This window comes from Phyllobates terribilis, unplaced genomic scaffold (genome assembly GCF_046119375.1).
Source record: "Phyllobates terribilis strain yellow unplaced genomic scaffold, ASM4611937v1 Scaffold_8__6_contigs__length_399053987, whole genome shotgun sequence".
Classification (NCBI taxonomy): domain Eukaryota; kingdom Metazoa; phylum Chordata; class Amphibia; order Anura; family Dendrobatidae; genus Phyllobates; species Phyllobates terribilis.
In genome coordinates this window covers 242,749,146-242,768,793 of record NW_027362768.1, presented here as the reverse complement: position 1 = coordinate 242,768,793, position 19,648 = coordinate 242,749,146, and the positions used below count along the sequence as shown (strand labels likewise).

General features: G+C 48.5%; 1 protein-coding gene across 1 annotated transcript in view; it reads right to left on the bottom strand.

Annotated features, from left to right (window-relative positions):
• The window catches only part of NTMT2 (N-terminal Xaa-Pro-Lys N-methyltransferase 2), a 156,932-nt gene that overhangs the window by 39,441 nt on the left and 97,843 nt on the right, over nucleotides 1-19,648 (bottom strand). The window contains exon 2 of the mRNA XM_073642689.1: nucleotides 1,181-1,356. Coding sequence (XP_073498790.1) covers nucleotides 1,181-1,356 — 176 coding nt within the window. The remainder of the gene's footprint in view (nucleotides 1-1,180; nucleotides 1,357-19,648) is intronic.

The window sequence follows — 19,648 nt, the reverse complement described above, 5'->3', positions numbered from 1 at the left end:
TCTCGGAGGGCGCACTGTGCATGCGCTCACCATTTTTTTTTTCATGAAGAGGAGGTGGAGACCCGGGGACGGAGCCGCAGGGTCCGGGGGATGGCGGTGGTACTGAGAGGGGCTTGGGGACATAATTTCTCTCTCCTTTGATATGTTATATCATGTCAGAAGAGAGAAAAATGATTTCTATAGCGGACACACTTTTTTTTTTTGCGTGATCGACTCATTCCCTATTGCCGTTTTAAAGCAGAGATTTAGGAATAAGGCCTCTGAGCTGCCACAGTTTTAATGCGTATTGGCGGTCATTAAGGGGTTAAAAGGAAACTGTGTCCAGAAAAAAATGCTATTAACCTGCAGATATGGGGTTAAACTGCAGGTTAATAGCATTATAGTATAGAGAGAGGTGGCTATAACCGCGCCTCCGGTACTGACTGACAGGCTCTGCATTGGGGCCGACTGTCAGTCAAGGCCGGGGGCGCGGTTACAGCATACTCAGAGCAGTGACTGAACCAGCACTGGAGCCGCCCCCGTGACTAAAACTAAGTGCGGACGCCAGGCAGTTTAATAGCTTTTTTCGGGTGACAGGTTCCCTTTTAAGGGGGTATATAATAGGAAAAAAATTGCAGAGTGTTACTTTAATGGTTTGTAGTTGCAAATGTTTGTGTTTATTTAAATAATTGGGACATATTGACACTGCAGATTTTGTTACGGAAATGTATGCAGCTGAAAGCACCACTCCAGTGTTTGTTTGTTTTTATTGCAAGGCTGGAGTGGTGCAACAAATTTAACTTCCCTGTCTCTAGTATTATACTTACCACCAGCTGCCATCTTAATCTTTTATCAGTGCCACTCTTATCAGTCTTCTGCAAGTTGTGACCTGCTGGATCGCTCCAGTGGTTGCTGTGACCATTAGCATTGACTTCCGGGCAGTCAGAAGACTTCCGATCCAGTCAAATGATGACGGGTAGCGACCAGAGCAGCACCATGAAGAGCTGAAGACGGCAGCTGGTAAGTATAGTGCTAGGGTAAGGAACTTAGATTAGTTGCACCACTCCAGTGCTGAAATAAAAAAAAACACTGGAGTGATGTTTGAAAATCACTCAACAAGCATATTCTGTTGATTGGAATAGTTGCATAAATTTCTAAAAAATCTGCTCTCTGTTCATCTATCTCAATACTTATTACTTACTCCAACAAATTTCCTTAGAAATTCTCGAGATGATTCTATATCAGTGTTGGAGAGGTCAGAAAAGTCACCCATCATCCCTTCTTCTGTTGCTGGAACATCCCTGTAGAAATTCCTTGCTCTCGCATAAAACTGCATTTCTCCATCAATCACTTCACTTGTAGCGGCAAATAGTTTTACTGTAAAACAAGCAAAATTATGTGAAACTTTAAACACTAGATAGGCAAAAATATTTTCATGCATGATTATAACATCTTTATAAATTGTATGTACAGCAGATAAATTGACATTGTACTCTTACTGAGTTCAGGAACACTAAATTAAAAGTTTCAATGATTGGCCAAAAATTGAATTAGTGCCATATTATTTTCATAGCAGTTTGGCTTACCATAGAATGGTAAACAAACTAATCGAGCTCCTGTGCTGCAAGCTTTAGGATATGTTCACACTGTGTATTTAGTAGGAGGCTTTCAAAACCATTAATTATTTAAAAAAAGTAACATGTCCATTCTTCAGGTGTTTTCCGCTAGGAAGACCATCCATACTATACAATAGAGGTCAATGGGAATGCTTAAATGAACAGGAAGATGCCCAGGTGTCTTTTTAAGCATTTTGTAAGCATTTTCTCCACAATAGCATGTTAGCAGTTTATTCATTGCTCAATGGATACAAAAAAAAATATCTGAAAAAACGCCAATAAAAAGACATCTAAAAACGGTCAAGAATATTTAAAAAAGCAGGAAAAAAGCTTGAGAAAACCTGTTAGGAAAAAAACAACAAATGCAAAAAAAAACCTGCAGTAGAGACAGTGGCGTAACTAGAGTCCGATGGGCCCTGGTGCAAAATTTGGACCTGTGCCCCATCCCAACACCCTCCTCCACCTCATCCGCCTTGGTCAGATGTATGGACCCTTGTAGCGTTCTAAATTCTACATACGAGTTGCCCCCCCATCCCTCATTATGTATTAATGTTTCTCCATCCTGGTACAGGTGCTTTTCACAAAATTAGAATATCATCAAAAATGTAATTTATTTCAGTTCTTCAATACAAAAAGTGAAACTCCTATATTATATAGAGTCATTACAAACAGAGTGATCTATTTCAAGTGTTTATTTCTGTTAATGTTGATGATTATGGATTACAGCCAATGAAAACACATTATCTCAGTAAATTAGAATAATTAACAAAAAACACCTGCAAAGGCTTCCTACGCGTTTAACAAGGTCCCTTAATCTGTTTCAGTAGGCTCCACAATCATGGGGAAGACCCCTGACTTGACAGATGTCCAGAAGGCAGTGATTGACACACTCCACAAGGAGGGCAAGCCACAAAAGGTCATTGCTAAAGAAGCTGGCTGTCACAGAGTGCTGTAGCCAAACATATTCATGGAAATTTTAGTGGAAGAAAAAAGTGTGGTAGAAAAAGGTGTACAAGCAACCGGGATAACCGCAGCATTGAAAGGATTGTTAAGAAAATGCAATTGAAACATTTGTGAGAGATTCACAAGGAGTGAACTGCTGCTGGAGTCACTTCTTCAAGAGCCACAACACACAGACATATCCAGGACATGGGCTACAAGTGTCGCACTCCTTGTGTCAAGCCATTCATGACCAATAGACAACGCCAGAAGCGTCTTACCTGGGCCAAGGAGAAAAAGACCTGGACTGCTGCTCAGTGGTCCAAGGTGTTGTTTTCAGATGAAAGTAAATTTTGCATTTCATTTGGAAATCAAGGTCCCAGAGTCTGGAGGAAGAGTGGAGAGGCCACAATCCATGCTGCTTGAGGTCTAGTGTGAAGTTTCCACAATCAGTGATGGTTTGGGGAGCCATGTCATCTGCTTGTGTATTTCCACTGTGTTTTATCAAGACCAAAGTCAGCGCAGCAATCTACCAGGAAATTTTAGAGCACTTCATGCTTCCCTCTGCCGACAAGCTTTTTGGAGATGGAAATTTCATTCTCCAGCAGGACTTGGCACCTGTTCACATTGCCAAACGTACCAATACCTGGTTTAAAAACAACAGTATCATTGTGCTTGATTGGAAAGCAAACTCGCCTGACCTTAACCCCATAGAGAATCTATGGGGTATTGTCAAGAGGAAGATGAGAGACGCCAGACCCAACAATGCAGACGAGCTAAAGGCTGCTATCAAAGCAACCTGGGCTTCCATAACACCTCAGCAGTGCCACAGGCTGATCGCCTCCATGCCACGCCGCATTGATGCAGTAATTGATGCAAAAGGAGCCCTGAACAAGTACTGAGTGCATTTACTGAACATACATTTCAGTAGGCCAACATTTCGGATTTTGAAAACTTTTTTCAAGCTGGTGTTATAAAATATTCTAATTTACTGAGATAATGACTTTAGTTTTCATTGGCTGTAAGCCATAATCATCAACATGAACAGGAATAAAACTTGAAATAGATCATTCTGTTTGTAATGACTCTATATAATATATGAGTTTTAATTTTTGTATTGAAGAACTGAAATAAATTACATTTTTGAGGATATTCTAATTTTCTGAGAAGCACCTTGTTATGCACACGCCCGGGCTAAGCGGCGTGTGCGTGTGATTGTAGTGATTCCACTGGACCGTGCCGGAGAGTGAATGCCTGGAGGGGCGTGACTAAGTATTCACCCGATCCGACCAGGGTCGCACGACGGCATACGACGCCAGTGCACCAAGGAGGAACCGAGCAGAGGGACCAGGTGCTACTCCAGGACAGACCCCGGACACGGCTGTTGACCCACACAGGGGAATACAGGAACAGGCTGGTAGGCTGGCACACAGACTGGTGGGTATAGGCAGGCACGACTGGTATGCAGGCAGGCGGGTATGCAGGCAGGGGGGTAAAGGCAAGCACAGCTAGAGTGCAGACAGGGAGGCACTAGCAGGTAGGAACACAGGCGGGATAGGACCCAGTACACACCGGGACTCAGGAACAATACAGGCAGAGGGTTACAGGCAAGCACAGCTAGAGTGCAGACAAGGCTGAGCAGGGAGGACAGGGCTCTGTTCACACGGAACAGACAGGAAGGGAAAGACAGAGCCAGATACTCACACAGTACTTGCAGAGACAACAAGCAGGAGTTAGGTACGAGTTCAGACTCTGCAGAAAAAGGAAGGGAACGGACATAGAGGCAAAACAGGTAAAAGATAGGAGAGAGTTCAGACTGGAACTGAGTGTACGGAGGAGACCGACACTGCAGCGGGATACAGGAGCGGGTCTGGGAATACGGCCCCCAGAGAGGCAGGACGAACAGGCAAGGAGCGTGTTCAGACAGGACAGACAAGATACAGGAGCGGGTCTAGGAAATCGGCCACTAGAAGGCGGAACGAACAGGCAAGGAGCGTGTTCAGACAGGACAGACCAGAGAACACAAAAAGGACACAGTTCAGACACGGGAGCTGATACCGCAAAGCAGGAGACATACAGGACTCAGTTCAGACACGGGAGCTGAAACCGCAAAGCAGGAGACATACAGGACTCAGTTCAGACACGGGAGCTGATACCGCAAAGCAGGAGACATACAGGACACAGTTCAGACACGGGAGCTGATACCGCAAAGCAGGAGACATACAGGACTCAGTTCAGACACGGGAACTGATACAAAAAGCAGGAGACAAGAGACGGGACCTGGCACCTTCAGAGTGCAAGCACTCACTGAAGGAAACACTATGCTCAGGCAGGGATAGAAGGGAGCTGCTGAGCTATATACCAGGTGACAGACAGCAATAGGCTGAGGACGCACAAGGGGTGTGACCCACAGCAGGTACAAAAGGCAGGAAGTGATCGGGCGCCGCCCTTAAGCAGCAGAAACAGACACAAACAGACAGCATGGAGGGAAGCCAGAGAGACATTCTGGACAGGAGATCAAGTGCGCCCTCTTGCACAGTGGGAGATGGACCACCATGCAAGGACGCCGCCAGGTATGTTACACACCTGTATTTATGTCCTCCATCCTGGTATATATATTCCCCATCCTGGTATATATGTTACCCATCCTGGTATATATGTTCACCATCATGGGGTGTATATATATGTCCCTTATCCTGGATAATGAAAATGCAGTTGAAGTTTGCTCTGGCGTCATCAGGCCCCTCACGAGCATGGTTGTGGTCTCTGAGACCACGATCGTTTCGCCCCTGAGTAGAAACAATTACACTAGAGGCAATTTTTTATTAGGGCTATGTGCCCTGCTCAGTGCGTTGCTTAGTTTAGATACTAATTTTGTGCTTGTATTCTGATTACAAGTAAGCTAAGCAATAGTACTCAATGTCAAGCAGCAGCTGCAAAAGCAAATTCGATATTAGTGTTTGTAGCATAGCTGGGAAGGACAATGCTAAATGTCAGCTCTGCAGTGTTTAATTAGAAGCACCTGTATGCACCTGTATTAGAAGCAGGAAGTAGATCCATTGTGTGGCAGTGTTCTGAGGGGGTGTCAGTCTACTGAATGAAGCAGAGGGGTGTCAATCAGAGGGGTGAAGCAGAGTTGAATGCATGGCTGTGTGAGTGACCAGCCAAGATGTGAGCTGTAGCTGAGAGAGAAATATGCCAGGGTTTCTCTCTGAATGGAGTGACTGGGTGGTCAGTCAGTCTGCTGGATGTAGCAGAGGCAAGAATCCCTCTGTGAGAAGAGTCTGCAGAGACCATGTGCAGAGAACCGCAAGTATCAGTGGTTGAAATGGACAATAGCTGTTCTGTTTGACAAAGCTGTGGCTAGCTCAGCCGTGTGTGGGTAGCCGGGATCTGACCTGTCTGTTCTGTTTAGTTAGCACCTGGACTAGGCTAGGGTTTTATGTTTGAGTTTGCTTTGGTGCTGTGCAACCTGTGGAAAGCAATAAAAACTGCACGTGTTTAGATAAAAACTAAATTGCCAGTGTGAATGCTACCTATTGAATTTGCAGTCATCATTTTCCCCAGTCTCTTTCCTCTCATGTCCTGACTCTGCACTGAAACCTTATAATGAAAAACTGCAAAGTGCCCTGGATGAAGCTGAACCTCTTACACATAAAAAAACTCAGCACAGACGGCGACAACCCTGGCACACGCTGCAAACATGTTTTCTCCGGCGGTGCTCCAGGTGCTCAGAATGTCTGTGGAGAAAATCCAATCTGGCTGAAGATTTCATCCATTATAAGTTTATGCTTAAAACATACAACTTTGCCATTCACCTCTCCAAACAAACCTACTTCAACACCCTCCTCACCGCACTATCCAACAATCCTAAATGACTCTGACGCTTTTCATTCTCGCCTCAATCCAAGAGTGCTAACCCCACCACTGACCTCAGTATGGACAATCTGGCCACTTATTTAAAAAAAAATGACCATATCCGACAGGAAATTTCCTCCCAAACTCCTAACATTATGCATTCTCCTCCCTCCTGCACTGCATCTAGCTCACTTTCTGTCTTTGAACCAGTCACGGAAGAAGAGTGAGCAGGCTCCTTGCATCTTCTTGCCCTACTACCTTCACCAGAGATCCTATACCCATACATCGCCTTCAGACCCTTTCCCCTGCTGTCACCACTCACCTAACTAAAATATTTAATCTCTCCCTCTCATCTGGTATATTTTTCTCCCCATTTAAACAAGCCAGCATACATCCATTACTTAAAAAAGCATCCCTCGACCAGGACTGCGCTAACTACAGACCGGTCTCTAATCTTCCCTTCACTTCTAAACTGGAACGCTTGGTCCACTTCTGTCTAATCCGCTATCTCTCAGATAACTCTCTTCTTGACCCTTCACAATCTGACTTATGCTCCTTCCACTCTACTGAAGCTTCTCTTACTAAAGTCTCTAACAATCTACTAATACTTAAATCTATTGGTCACTACTCTCTGCTGATTCTCCTGGATCTATGCCACATTTGACACTGTGGATCATCAGCTCCTCCTCACTGTGCTCCATTCTATTGGCCTCAAAGATATTGCCCTCTCCTGATCCTCCTCCTACCTCTCTGACCACTCCTTTACTGCATCTTTTGCTGTCTCATCTACTCTTCCCCTTACTTTCGGAGTTCCTCAAGGATCAATCCTATGCCCCCTCCTCTTCTCCTTATATACTACCCCTATCGGACAAACCATCAGTAGATTCGGTTTTCAGTACCATCTCTATACTGATGACACCCAATTATACACATATTTTCAGACATCACCCCTGCATTACTACAAAATACCAGTGATTGTCTTTCAAGTGTCACTCTTTCACTCATGTCACCTACACCTCCAAAACATCTCTAGACTTCGACCTTTTGTTACTCAGCAAAACTCTTACTGTTGCTGCTCTTATTCATTCTCGTGTGGATTATTGCAACTCTCTACTAATCGGTATCGCTCTTACTAAACTCTCTACTCTCAAATCTGTCCAGAATGCAGCAGCCAGGATCATATTCCTTTCCAACCGCTACACCAATGCCTCTATCCTGTGCCAGTCGTTGCACTGGTTGCCTATCGGCTACAATATAAACTTATCACTCTCACCCACAAAGTGCTCCACGGTTCAGCACCACCCTACATCTCCTCCCTCGTCTCAGTCTACCACCCTACCCGTGCCCTCCGTTTTGCTAATGATTAATAAAACTAAAATCCTCAAAAATTCAAACCTTCCGTTCCCGTCTCCAAGACATTCTTTGGAATGCACTATCCAGGACAATTCAATTAATTCCCAATACCCACAGTTTTAAGCATGCCCTAAAAACCCATTTCTTTAGACTGCAAACACAAAACAAGGGATGCAGTAGCCATGAACCACCAATAAAATAAAAGCCATTATTTTATTAGAACATATAAAACACTTACATAACAATTAAAGAAGATGTCTTTTTAGGAGGAACAGGAAAGGGGCGCCCATCCATATGGAAGTTCAAACGTCATATATCAGGTAGTATATAATGAACAAATGCACAAAAAACGAGTAACAATGTTAATAAGTAAATATTTATTGTTTCAGTACCATAGATTGTGCATGAATGCAATAAACAAATCAAAAAGAAAAAAGCATAGAAGTATGAGAGACAACAGCCATAAATCACCATGTGTCAGTGAAAGATTGATGCAAATCTACAGTGTAGTGCAAAACATACCCATGGTATATTGAGATAGGGACAGCTCACACTACCCCATTGTGTGTTTCGCTTTTTCAAGGGGAGGTGCTCAAACAATAATCTCCTGCAAGGATATATATATATACACATGTCCCCACCGGTGGAGCCAATTAAGCTGTGCATGGTCAGAGTGGACTGTGCCATGTTGGTAAGACCGCCATTGCCATCATTGTGTCACGCACATGTAAGGTGCAATGTGACCATGTGACGTCATTGACATGCGCACGATACGTCATAGATGGCCGGCTCGGAATACCACGGTGCCTAGACATACTGAGCATATATATATTGTGACAGAGTCACTGGTATGATCTATGAGGGGAGGTATGTGTCGCACAGGTTGCTAGCCGGTGTGAACTGAAATCAATGGACTTTCTGCCAGCATGTTATATGCTGGAGGGTTAACTCACTTAAAGGGCGTGGTTTTAGGGGAATGACATAGTGATGGGAGGGACGTCATTCCCCATACCTCCACCTCAGGGTGTGGCTGAGCAACGTTTAAATGTTCAGTCCTGTTTTTTTTTTCTCTGTGTTGTGTTAATATGCTGTTAATAAAGCCTGCAAAGAAAACCCGGGTTCCTGAGTCTACTTCTGGAAGTGGCCGAGCGAGTCGTCCTACCATAGTTGGTGTGAGAGTGCTGGCAAGACTCCAGGAACACGTGTACCTGCCACAGAGACCGGTGGACATCTTAGGTGAAGGCCGCCAGCCAGCCAGAGATGTCCTGCAGCATGGAGGAGCTCATTAAGCACCAGGTACAGAGCCAACAACAAATGCACCAGCAGCACTTGCAGAGCCAGCAGAGCATGCAGCAGCACCAGGAGACAACAAAACTGTTGCTGCAACAGACCCAGTTGCAGCAAAAGTCGCAGCAGAAGTACCAGCAGGAGCAGAAAATGCACCAGCAGGAAGAGCAACAGCAGATACAGCTTCTGGAGGACGCCTTCCAGGGCAGAGCAAACGCCCCACCCCCAGGGCCGACTGATGACTCGCACGTCAGGAAGACGGTAAGACGGGCCATGCCGAAGATGACCCCCAGGGATGATGTAGAAGCCTTTCTGACAGTCTTTGAGAGGGTGGCTGATCGGGAGAGACTTCCACCAGTACAGTGGTAAGGGGTTCTGGCACCATATTTGTCGGGTGAACCCCAAAAGGAATATTACGACTTGACACTGCAGGATGCCAAGGAATACGCCAAGCTAAAGACAGAGATCTTAGCACACCTGGGAGTGAATATGGCGGTGAGAGTCCATCGAGTCCACGACTGGGCGTATGCCAGCGACAAACCCTCTCGCTCACAGATGTTTGACCTACTGGATCTAGTTCAGAAGTGGTTGCAGCCAGAGTCCTCCACTCCGGCCCAGATGGTTGAGCGGGGGGTGATTGATAGATTCGTGCACTTCCTTCTCAAGTTGGTACAGACTTGGGTTGCCCAGGGCGAACCCCAGAACACTGATGACTTCATCGGCCTGGTAGAGAGGTATCAGATAGTTGAGAAATCCCTCGGGAAACCGGATATAGCCACTTCTCCGTACTGGAGGGGCAGGTTCACCATGGAAGGGGTCTAGAGCCCCTACTGGGGGGCGTCCCATTCACACTGAAGGTGCCACAAGAACTGTTGTTAAAGATATAGTCTGTTGGCGGTGTCACAACCCTGGACACGTAACCGCCCGGTGTCATATGTCCCTTGATGCCATGGACTGCAGCCTAGAAAGACGGGGTTTCTATTATGCTTATCAAGCCTGCAGTGTGGATTGTCGACCCGGCGAGGGGCCGCAGGCATGTGCCGTATCCATTAATGGATTAAAGGTGCTTGGACTGTTGGACTCTGGGAGTCTGGTGACCTTAATCAGAGCTACCCTTCCCCACTAGTTGATCCCTTCCAAAACTGTGGGCATTCGGTGCATCCATGGCGATGTCAAGGACTATCTCGTGGCCGCAGTGACAGTGGGAACAGACTGTGTTGCCCAGTCCCACGAAGATGGGGTGGTTAAGGACCTGATACATCCCGTCATACTGGGCCGTGATTTTTCTTTATTTTGGGACTTTGGGGGGGAAGGGAACCAGACTAAGTAGCATGGGGAAAAGCCAGGTCCCTGGAGAAGAATCCCTTACAAAGTCTCAAATGGATGAGTTCCCACTGTGCGTCCTTGCCGGCGATGAGGGCGAGTCGGTGACCAAGGAGGCCAACCTCCCTGAGTTAGATGTGTCTGGAGAAAACTTTTGGACTGCGCAAGTTCGGGACCTGACCTTAACGGGGGCGTTTGACCAGATTACTGTATGGAATGGGGTTGCCCAAGAGCTGTGGGCCGATACAAGGTTTCCCCACTTTGCAGTTCAGGGGGAGTTGCTATATCGGGTGGCTAAACTAAGAGGCGGTGAGACAGTGGAACAGCTGTTAGTGCCGGGACCATATTGATGGAGGGTACTGGATATGGCACACTCACATATTCTGGGGGGACACCTAGGGGTGGAAAAAACTCAGGAGAGAATAGTGAGGAGGTTATATTGGCCAGGATGTTACCGGGAGATCTTAAACTATCGTAGGACCTGCCCCACCTGCCAGATAACCGCGCTCACCTCCCATTTCCGTAGCCCCTTAGGTCCCCTACCTGTGATAGAAATTCCCTTTGAGAGGATTGCCATGGACCTCGTGGGCCCCTTAGTTAAATCGGCCGGGGGCCACCAATATATCTTGGTAATCATGGACTATGCGACCCGATACCCTGAAGCGGTACCCTTAAGAAACTCATCCAGTAGGAGCATAGCTCGGGAACTTGTTCACATCTTTGCCAGGACCGGCCTGCCAAAGGAAATCCTGACGGACCAAGGAATCCCATTCATTAGCAAGGTGATGAAGAAGCTGTGTAAAGTGCTTCGAATTACCCAGCTGCGAACCTCCATTTACCATCCGCCATCCTCAGACCGATGGCCTGGTGGAGCACTTTAATAAGACTCTGAAAGCAATGCTCAAAAAGGTCGTCGAGAAGGATGGTCGAGAATGGGACTACCTGCTTCCGTTTCTACTGTTTTCCGGTAGGGTCGTTCCCCAAGCCTCCACTGGCTTCTCTCCGTTTAAGCTTCTGTATGGCCGGCATCCAAGGGGTCTCCTGGATATCGCCAAGGAAACCTGGGAGGCCCAGGTCACCCCCCCACCAAAGCATCATCGAACATGTCGCCCACTTACAGGAGAGAATGGCGAAAGTGAAGGAACATCTCCTCCGGGCACAGGAAGCCCAGGCGAGGGTATATAACGGGTGAGCAAGGCTGAGACAGTTCCAGCCTGGGGATCGCATTCTGGTTCTCATTCCCACTGTTGAAAGTAAATTCTTGGCCAACTGGCAAGGCCCGTATGAGGTGGTGGAGAAACTCAGTGAAGTGAACTACCGAGTTCATCAGCCTGGCCGAAGAAAGCCGAACCAAGTATAACCGCATCAAGCCGTGGCGGGAGCAGGAACCGGTGGAAACTCCTTGACTTGGAGCCACTCCTGAAGGCAAAGTGGAAGACGTCACTATAGCAGAGACTCTATTGCCAGCCAAGAAGCAACAATATCGAGAACTACTACAGCAAAATCGGAAGTTGTTTTCAGAATACAGGGGCATACTCAGGTGGTAGAGCATGACGTACTTACAAAGCCACATGTAAGAGTGAATCTGAAGCCGTACTGGATTACGGAAGAACGCTGGAAGGTGATCTCCGACAAGGTAAAGAGGATGTTAGACCTCGGGGTAATAGAGGAGTCAAAGAGTGGGTGGTCGCGCCCAATCGTCCTCATGCCAAAACCCAATGGAGAACGGAGGTTTTGTAATGGCTATGGCTGGCTGAATGAGGTATCCAAATGTGACGAGTATCCAATACCCCGCGTCGACAAAGTCATCGAGAGGCTTGGACCGGCGAGATACATCACCACTCTCGACCTGATGAAGGGCTACTGGCAGATCCCCATGTCCCAGACAGCCAAGGGGAAGACGGCCTTCTCGACACCTGATGTGTGCTTTCAATATACTAAGATGCCGTTCGGACTACAGGGGGCCCCAGCCACCTTCCAGAGTGCTATGGATCGGATCCTAGCCCCACATAAGAAGTATGCAGCAGCCTATCTTGACGACATTGTAGTCTTTAGCCCATACTGGGCTAGTCATCTACCTAAGCTACAGGCTGTTCTGGATGCTCTAAGGAAGGCGGGATTTACTATAAATCCAAAAAAATGTGCCGTCGGAAAAGAGCAGGCCAAGTACTTGGGCTATGTTGTCGGGAGAGGTGAAATAAAGCCGTAAGTTAATAAAGTGGCAATCCAGACCTGGCCGAAACCGCTCTCCAAGAAGCAAGTGAGAGCGTTCCTGGGAATGGTGGGATATTACCGATGGTTTATCACAAATTTTGCCATGATGGCTACGCCACTGACGGATCTCCTAAAAGGCACCAGATCAACCATGGTGAAGTGGACGGAGGAAACAGAGACCATGTTTCAACTGTTGAAGTCAGCACTGTGTAAACAGCCGGTCCTGGTCGCACCAGACTTCAGAGTTTGGCCTAGGGGCCCTATTCTCTCAAGAGATAAATGGGGAAGAACATCCCATTCTCTATCTGAGCCGGAAGCTTTCATCCTGTGAGAAAAACTACGCAATAGTAGAAAAAGAGTGTTTAGCCATAAAGTGGGCCATAGATACACTAAAAGATACTACCTGCTAGGCTGGAAGTTTAAGTTGGTGTCAGATCATGCCCCGTTGGGATGGTTGAGAGAAAAGAGGGGTAAAAATGCCAGGGTAACTAGATGGTTCCTAGCTCTCCAGGACTTCAACTTTCACGTAGAGCATAGGCCGGGAAGTTACACGGGAATGCTGATGCCCTATCTAGAATTCCCTGTCTGGTATCGGAAGGTGCCCAAACCCCCGGCTTTGGGCAGAGGGGGGGAATATGTGACATAGTCACTGGTATGATCTATGAGGGGAGGTATGTGTCGCACAGGTTGCTAGCCTGTGTGAATCGAAACCAATGGACTTTCTGCCTGTATGTTATATGCTGGAGGGTTAACTCACTTAAAGGGTGTGGTTTTAGGGCAATGACATAGTGATGGCAGGGACGTCATTCCCCATACCTCCACCCCAGGGTGTGGCTGAGCAACATTTAAATGTTCAGTCCTGTTTTTTTTCTTTGAGTTGTGTTTGGAGAGGTAAGGTCTCCAGGCTGGAAAGCCATAGCTCAGGAGGGAGCTGAAGGCTGGACATAATCTGTGTGAGCGATCCACACACACATATATGCACTGTGCTATAGTTTATCTTTTGTTTTGTTGTTTAGCCAAGTAAGGCTGTGTTTATTTTGCTGGAGTGCAGAGCTTTATGCTGTTAATAAAGCCTGCAAAGAAAACCCGGGTTCCTGAGTCTACTCCCGGAAGTGGCCGAGCGAGTCGTCCTACCACAATATATCTTACAGCAAAGAAAGTGAAAATCCTGCACCACCTGCAAGCAGCTGCAATAGTCAATGCAAAGCTGAACAAGTACAATGCAGACACCTAAATAGGACTTGGAAACATTTCAGGTGCAAAGGCTCATAAAAAAGTTTAAACAGTCCAAAATAACCATAAGAAAGAAAAATGAGCTGCACTCACCAGTCCTTAAAAGCAGTATCTTTATTCCATAAGAATAAAAAGTCCGGCAAGCAGGGAGGGCGGGGAAGAAAAAAGCAGACAACAGCTGTTCCGCGTGAAGACGCTTCTACAGGTCTGTGTTACACACAAAACATGACATCACATCCTTTATATGCAAATTAAACAAGAACACATGATCACAAAATAAAAAAACACAAATCAGAACAGAGTCATAAAAACATAGAAAAATCCAGACGATCATTTAAGCCCAATGGACCGTTAGCATTCAGGCGAATGATCCATTTAGTTTCGATTTGAAGCAGCAGCTTATTCAGATTGCCGCCTCTACTGGGAAAATGAAGCTGTTCTAAGCCAGCAAATCTCAATGATTTAGGGTTAGCATTATGAAATTCAGTAACATGCTTAATAAATCTTTTAGAGCCCTTTTGGGTTTCTAAGGAATGTAAATGCTCCCTGATCCTAATACATAAAGAACGTATAGTCTTCCCTATGTAAAAAAAATTACAAGGACAAAAAATTACATAAACAATATTTTTGGATCTACAGGTAATGAAATCCTTAACAAAATGTGTAATCGGGCCAATATGCAAGTGTGGCACCCCAGGGGTCTGGTTTCCACAGTAACGGCAATGTTATGTCTGAGAGCAGGTGGGAGGTCTCTTGGTCAGGGATCCTGTGCATGCCACACCTCCTGCCCAGTCCTGGGAGGGGAAGAACTTCCCCTATATAAACCTAGGGCTGAGGCAGGGTTAGTGAGTAGAGAAGAAGTAGAGACAGAGAAGAGAAGCAGCATAGGAAGAAACAACAGGAGCTCTGTGGGAGCAGTACTACAAGGAGTCAGGGGCTGGCAGCTGCAGAGCTCGCCCTGACTGAGAAGCTATCACCGGACCCGGAGTCCGAGGCTGTGGGGACTAACTCCTATCCAGCAGCAGAAACCGACCGGCAGGGGATTTCAGGTCCTCTGGCCAAGAAACCCGAAGGCACGGTCACACGCGTGGGACCAGCACCGCCGTCGTGGAGCGGAAGCTACTAGAAGGCCCCGAGTCACCGGCCATACGGGTGAGCACCACACGGTACACTCAGGGACGTGGGCTACTTATACCCGCCTCTAGCAAGGTAGCCAGAAGAGTACAGTTAGTTTGGGAGGCCTACAACTCCGCCTGGCCAGGGGAGATCCCATCTGCTCAAGGACTGACCAGGCCCCAATTGCTAGCCAGTACTCCGGGAGGGTCTATCTTTGTCACCAGTAAAGACCCTGAACTACACCGTACCGTCTCCGAGTGGTTCCTGCTACCCCCATCATCCACGTCGGCTGCCCTGAGGCCATACCCCTCCCGTTGGGGGTGATACTATCACGCTGCACAATCCTACCACCGGCCTCAGCGGTCTGCCCTGCAGCGTCAGCTCCTTCGCTGCATTCAACGGGTGGCGTAGTCGTACAACATCTACCGCTAATACAGCGCCACTTAGTCTGACTCCCTGGGCACGGACCGGGTCACCGCCACGAGACTACAACCCTCAACAGATCCGGCTCCGGGTAAGCTCCTGTTGACTGAACAATTTATAGAGGGTTTATATTGCAATGCCCACCGAACCCAGTTGCGGGCAATGGCCTTACAGGACCCTCATCTGGGATTTGCACAGTTCAAGGACAGAGCCATCCGGGTGCTCCGAGAACCGGCACCAGGTGGCGTTGTGACCCACAGACGCCCCACTACCACTTACCACCAGGAGGCGGCACCCTTGTCGGCAGGGCCTGTGGGAGCTGATGCGCAGGCTTTGAACAATGACCCGGCTCCAGACCTGCACCATCAGGTCCAAGAGCTAGCTAAAAGCGTTGCCGCGCTAACCCGAACTGTGCAGTCTTTACAGGTTTCCACTCCAGGGAAGATCCAGCTGGCATCCGGACCGGAGGACATCCCGTGGCGTCGACCAAGGAGGACCCCACCGGCCAGAGGAAGACCCAGCGACCGATACAACGAGGACGGACAACCCATCTGCCGCCGCTGCAATCAACCCGGACATATGGCAAGGTACTGTCCTTTAAACTGGCACAACCTGGGGTAGAGGGCCAAACCCCAGGAAAAAGATCATCAGGCCCATCGAACTGGCGCGACAGATATGTGGGAGGACGTCCAGTCTTGCCTGTGGTACTGGATGGCATCCCTATGAGTGCCCTATTGGACACCGGGTCACAGGTCACCACTATCCCGTACGTGCTCTTCAAGCAGTACTGGAATGACTCGGATATCACCCGCTACCCTGACGACGACTTGAGTATCATCGCCAGCAATGGTCAGCCCGTGCCACAGATTGGATTTAAAGAGGTGACCATTAAAATCGGTAGAGTCGAACTGGCAGCACAGGGACTGATCATTGTAGACATTGACAAACACGAGAGTCACCTAAAGATAACTCTAGGAACTAATGTAATTGAAAATTGTCTTGCAGAGGTGATTTTCCTTTTACAACAGGTTGCCAAGAACGCCAGCTCCGGCCAGCAGCGAGTGCTCCAGAAAGAGATCCGGGCACTGATGCGACGGCAACAGATAGAACTCTCCGGTGGTGAGATTGGTAGCGTAAGAATGTGTGACCCTTTCCCTATTGCCATGCCCCCAAAAAGTGAAATGATGATTTGGTGCCGGGCAGCTATTGGTCTGAGAGGTAGAGATTACCAGGCAATGGTAGAACCAGTTTACTCAGACAGTAGGCCCACCATTTTGACAGCACGGGGGGTGGTCAATGTACGCCATGGGAGGGTGCCCGTTCGCATAATAAATATCGGGAAGAGGGAAGTGTACCTGCCCCGGTATGCCACGCTAGCCAAATTGTATACCATCAATCAAAATTCCATACAGTCCGTAGAACCCTTGCCTCCATCTTCCCCGGAGGAAGGTAACGGCTCTAAAGAAACAATGGAGGACTGGTGTCAGCAACTACATTTGGGTACTGACTCCACTCCCTCACACCAGAAACAGGGAGTCTATCGGGTGGTTCAAGAGTATGAGAGAGTGTTTAGTAAACACCCGTTAGACTTCGGGCGAGTCAAGGGGGTAGAACACCACATCCCCACGGGAGACCATCTTCCCATAAAAGAGAGGTATCGACCCGTACCCCCTGCACACTACCAACACGCCAAGGGGATGCTTAGGGACATGAAGGAGGCTGGGGTGATCAGGGATAGCTGTAGCCCCTGGGCAGCTCCACTAGTCTTAGTCAAAAAGAAAGACAACACCATGAGGATGTGTGTAGATTACCGGAAAATTAACCGTATCACACACAAGGATGCGTACCCCTTACCAAGGATAGAGGAGTCTTTGGCTGCTTTAAGATCTGCTAACTTCTTCTCTACCTTGGATCTCACTAGCGGGTACTGGCAGGTTCCTGTAGCAGAGGCGGACCGGGAGAAGACCGCATTCACCACCCCGATGGGACTTAGCGAGTTTACCTGTATGCCGTTCGGACTCTGCAACGCACCGGGAACCTTCCAACGATTAATGGAGTGCTGTCTGGGCCACAGAAACTTCGAGACGGTCCTGTTGTACCTGGACGATGTCATCGTATATTCCAAGACTTATGAGGACCACCTGAAATACCTGGCGGAAGTGTTCGAAGCTCTGGCAAGCTACGGCTTAAAGGTAAAACCCTCCAAGTGTCACCTCTTGAAACCAAAGGTGCAGTACCTGGGACACGTGGTGAGCGCTGACGGAGTGGCTCCCGACCCTGATAAGATCACCGCAATTAAGGAATGGCCAAGTCCCTCCAGTGTAAAGGAAGTGCGGCAGTTCCTCGGGTTGGTAGGCTATTACCGCAGATTCATCCCCGGTTTCACCAAAAAGGCAGCTCCTATGCAGGACCTCCTGATAGGCCAGTCCCGGAAGGCCAAGAACCAGAAGCCGCCCTTCAAATGGGAGAAGTTAGAAGAAGAGTCCTTCCGCCAGCTGAAGATGGCCCTCACGGGGGATGAAATCCTGGCGTACCCTGATTACAGCCAGCCCTTTATCCTCTACACCGACGCAAGTAACATCGGGCTAGGAGCCGTACTGTCCCAGATCCAGCAGGGGAAAGAACGAGTAATCGCTTACGCTAGCCGAAAACTGCGACCCACCGAAAGAAACCCTGAGAATTACAGCTCATTTAAGCTAGAGTTCCTGGCAGTGGTGTGGGCAGTCACCGAACGCTTTAAGCACTACCTCGCTTCTTCCCGGTTCACCGTGTACACGGATAACAACCCGTTGACACACCTGGACACGGCAAGACTCGGTGCCCTAGAGCAGAGATGGATGGCCTGTCTGTCCAACTACGAGTTCACAATCAAATACCGGGCAGGACGCTCCAATACCAACGCGGACGCCCTGTCCAGGATGCCAAACCTACCGGACGTAGGAGAAGATCCAGAGGGACTGGAAGAAGTCGAACTCCCCGCGTTCCACCGTCATGGGACTATCCAGTATTCCCATCGGGTAAGGAGTAAGCAAGCCGCTACGTTTAACCCCTTGCCTCACTATAACTGGGAGGAAACGCAAGACAGTGACCCTGCCGTCCGGCTGGTGAAGGAGATGCTGACTCGGCCAGAGGCTCGCCTTGACCCAGACGCTCCGGAGGAAGCCAAGCAACTGTGGGCTGAGAAGAGTCGACTGTTCCTTTACAAGGGGAAGTTGTGCCGCAGAATGGTTAACTCCCGGACGCATGAACTAATCTGGCAAGTAGTGGTGCCACGGAGAGACGCAGCCATGGTGATGGATGCATACCACGACGGGGCTGGACACTTCGGATGGAAGAAGCTGGAGTTCCTGCTGCGTGGGCGGTTCCACTGGGTAGGCATGAGGGGAACCATCGAGAGGTGGTGCAGAGACTGTGGCCCGTGCAACCTAAGAAGGAAGGACCGTGCCAGCCAGAAGACTCCCCTGCAGTCCATCGTCACCCGGCAGCCGTTGGAACTGGTAGCCTTGGATCATGTAAAACTGACCCCAAGCAGAAGTGGCTACGTCTACGCGTTAACCATTGTGGATCATTACTCCCGGTTCTTGGTTGTCGTCCCCGTTAAGGACTTAACGGCTCAAACAGCAGCTAGAGCCTTCCAGCAGCACTTCTGCCGCCCACACGGGTACCCGGACCAAGTGCTGACGGACCAAGGACCTGCCTTTGAAGCGGAGGTCTTCCAGGAATTCTGCAATCTGTATGGCTGCCGGAAGATAAGGACGACACCCTATCATCCGCAAACTAATGGACTTTGTGAGAAAATGAACCAGGTGGTAATGGATCTCCTGAAAACGTTGCCCCTGGAAGAACGCAGTCTGTGGCCTGAGAAGCTGCCCGATCTGGTGGACCTATACAACCACATCCCGGTAGGTTCCACCAACTGTACCCCGGCTTACCTAATGAGGGCGAGACCTGGTAAGTTACCTGTTGACCTGGAAATGGGAGTCCTGACACCCGAGGACACTTCACCAGAAGCAGACTGGGACACAGAGAGGCAGCAGCAGTACCGGAAAGTACAGGAGAGCGTGGAGCGAAGTCTCTGTCAGGCTAGGGAAAGACAAGAGAAAACTTACAACCAGTATGCTCCCGCTGTTCCCCTGGTACCCGGAGAGCAGGTCTTGAAGAGGAAAAGACGGCTCCACAAGTTGGACAACCAGTGGGAGAAGGACCCGTACACTGTACTGCCCTCAAGCCACGAGAACCCGAAAGTCTGTACCATCAGTAAAGACGGAGGGGAGACCATAGCCATTGTATCCCGGGATCACCTGAAG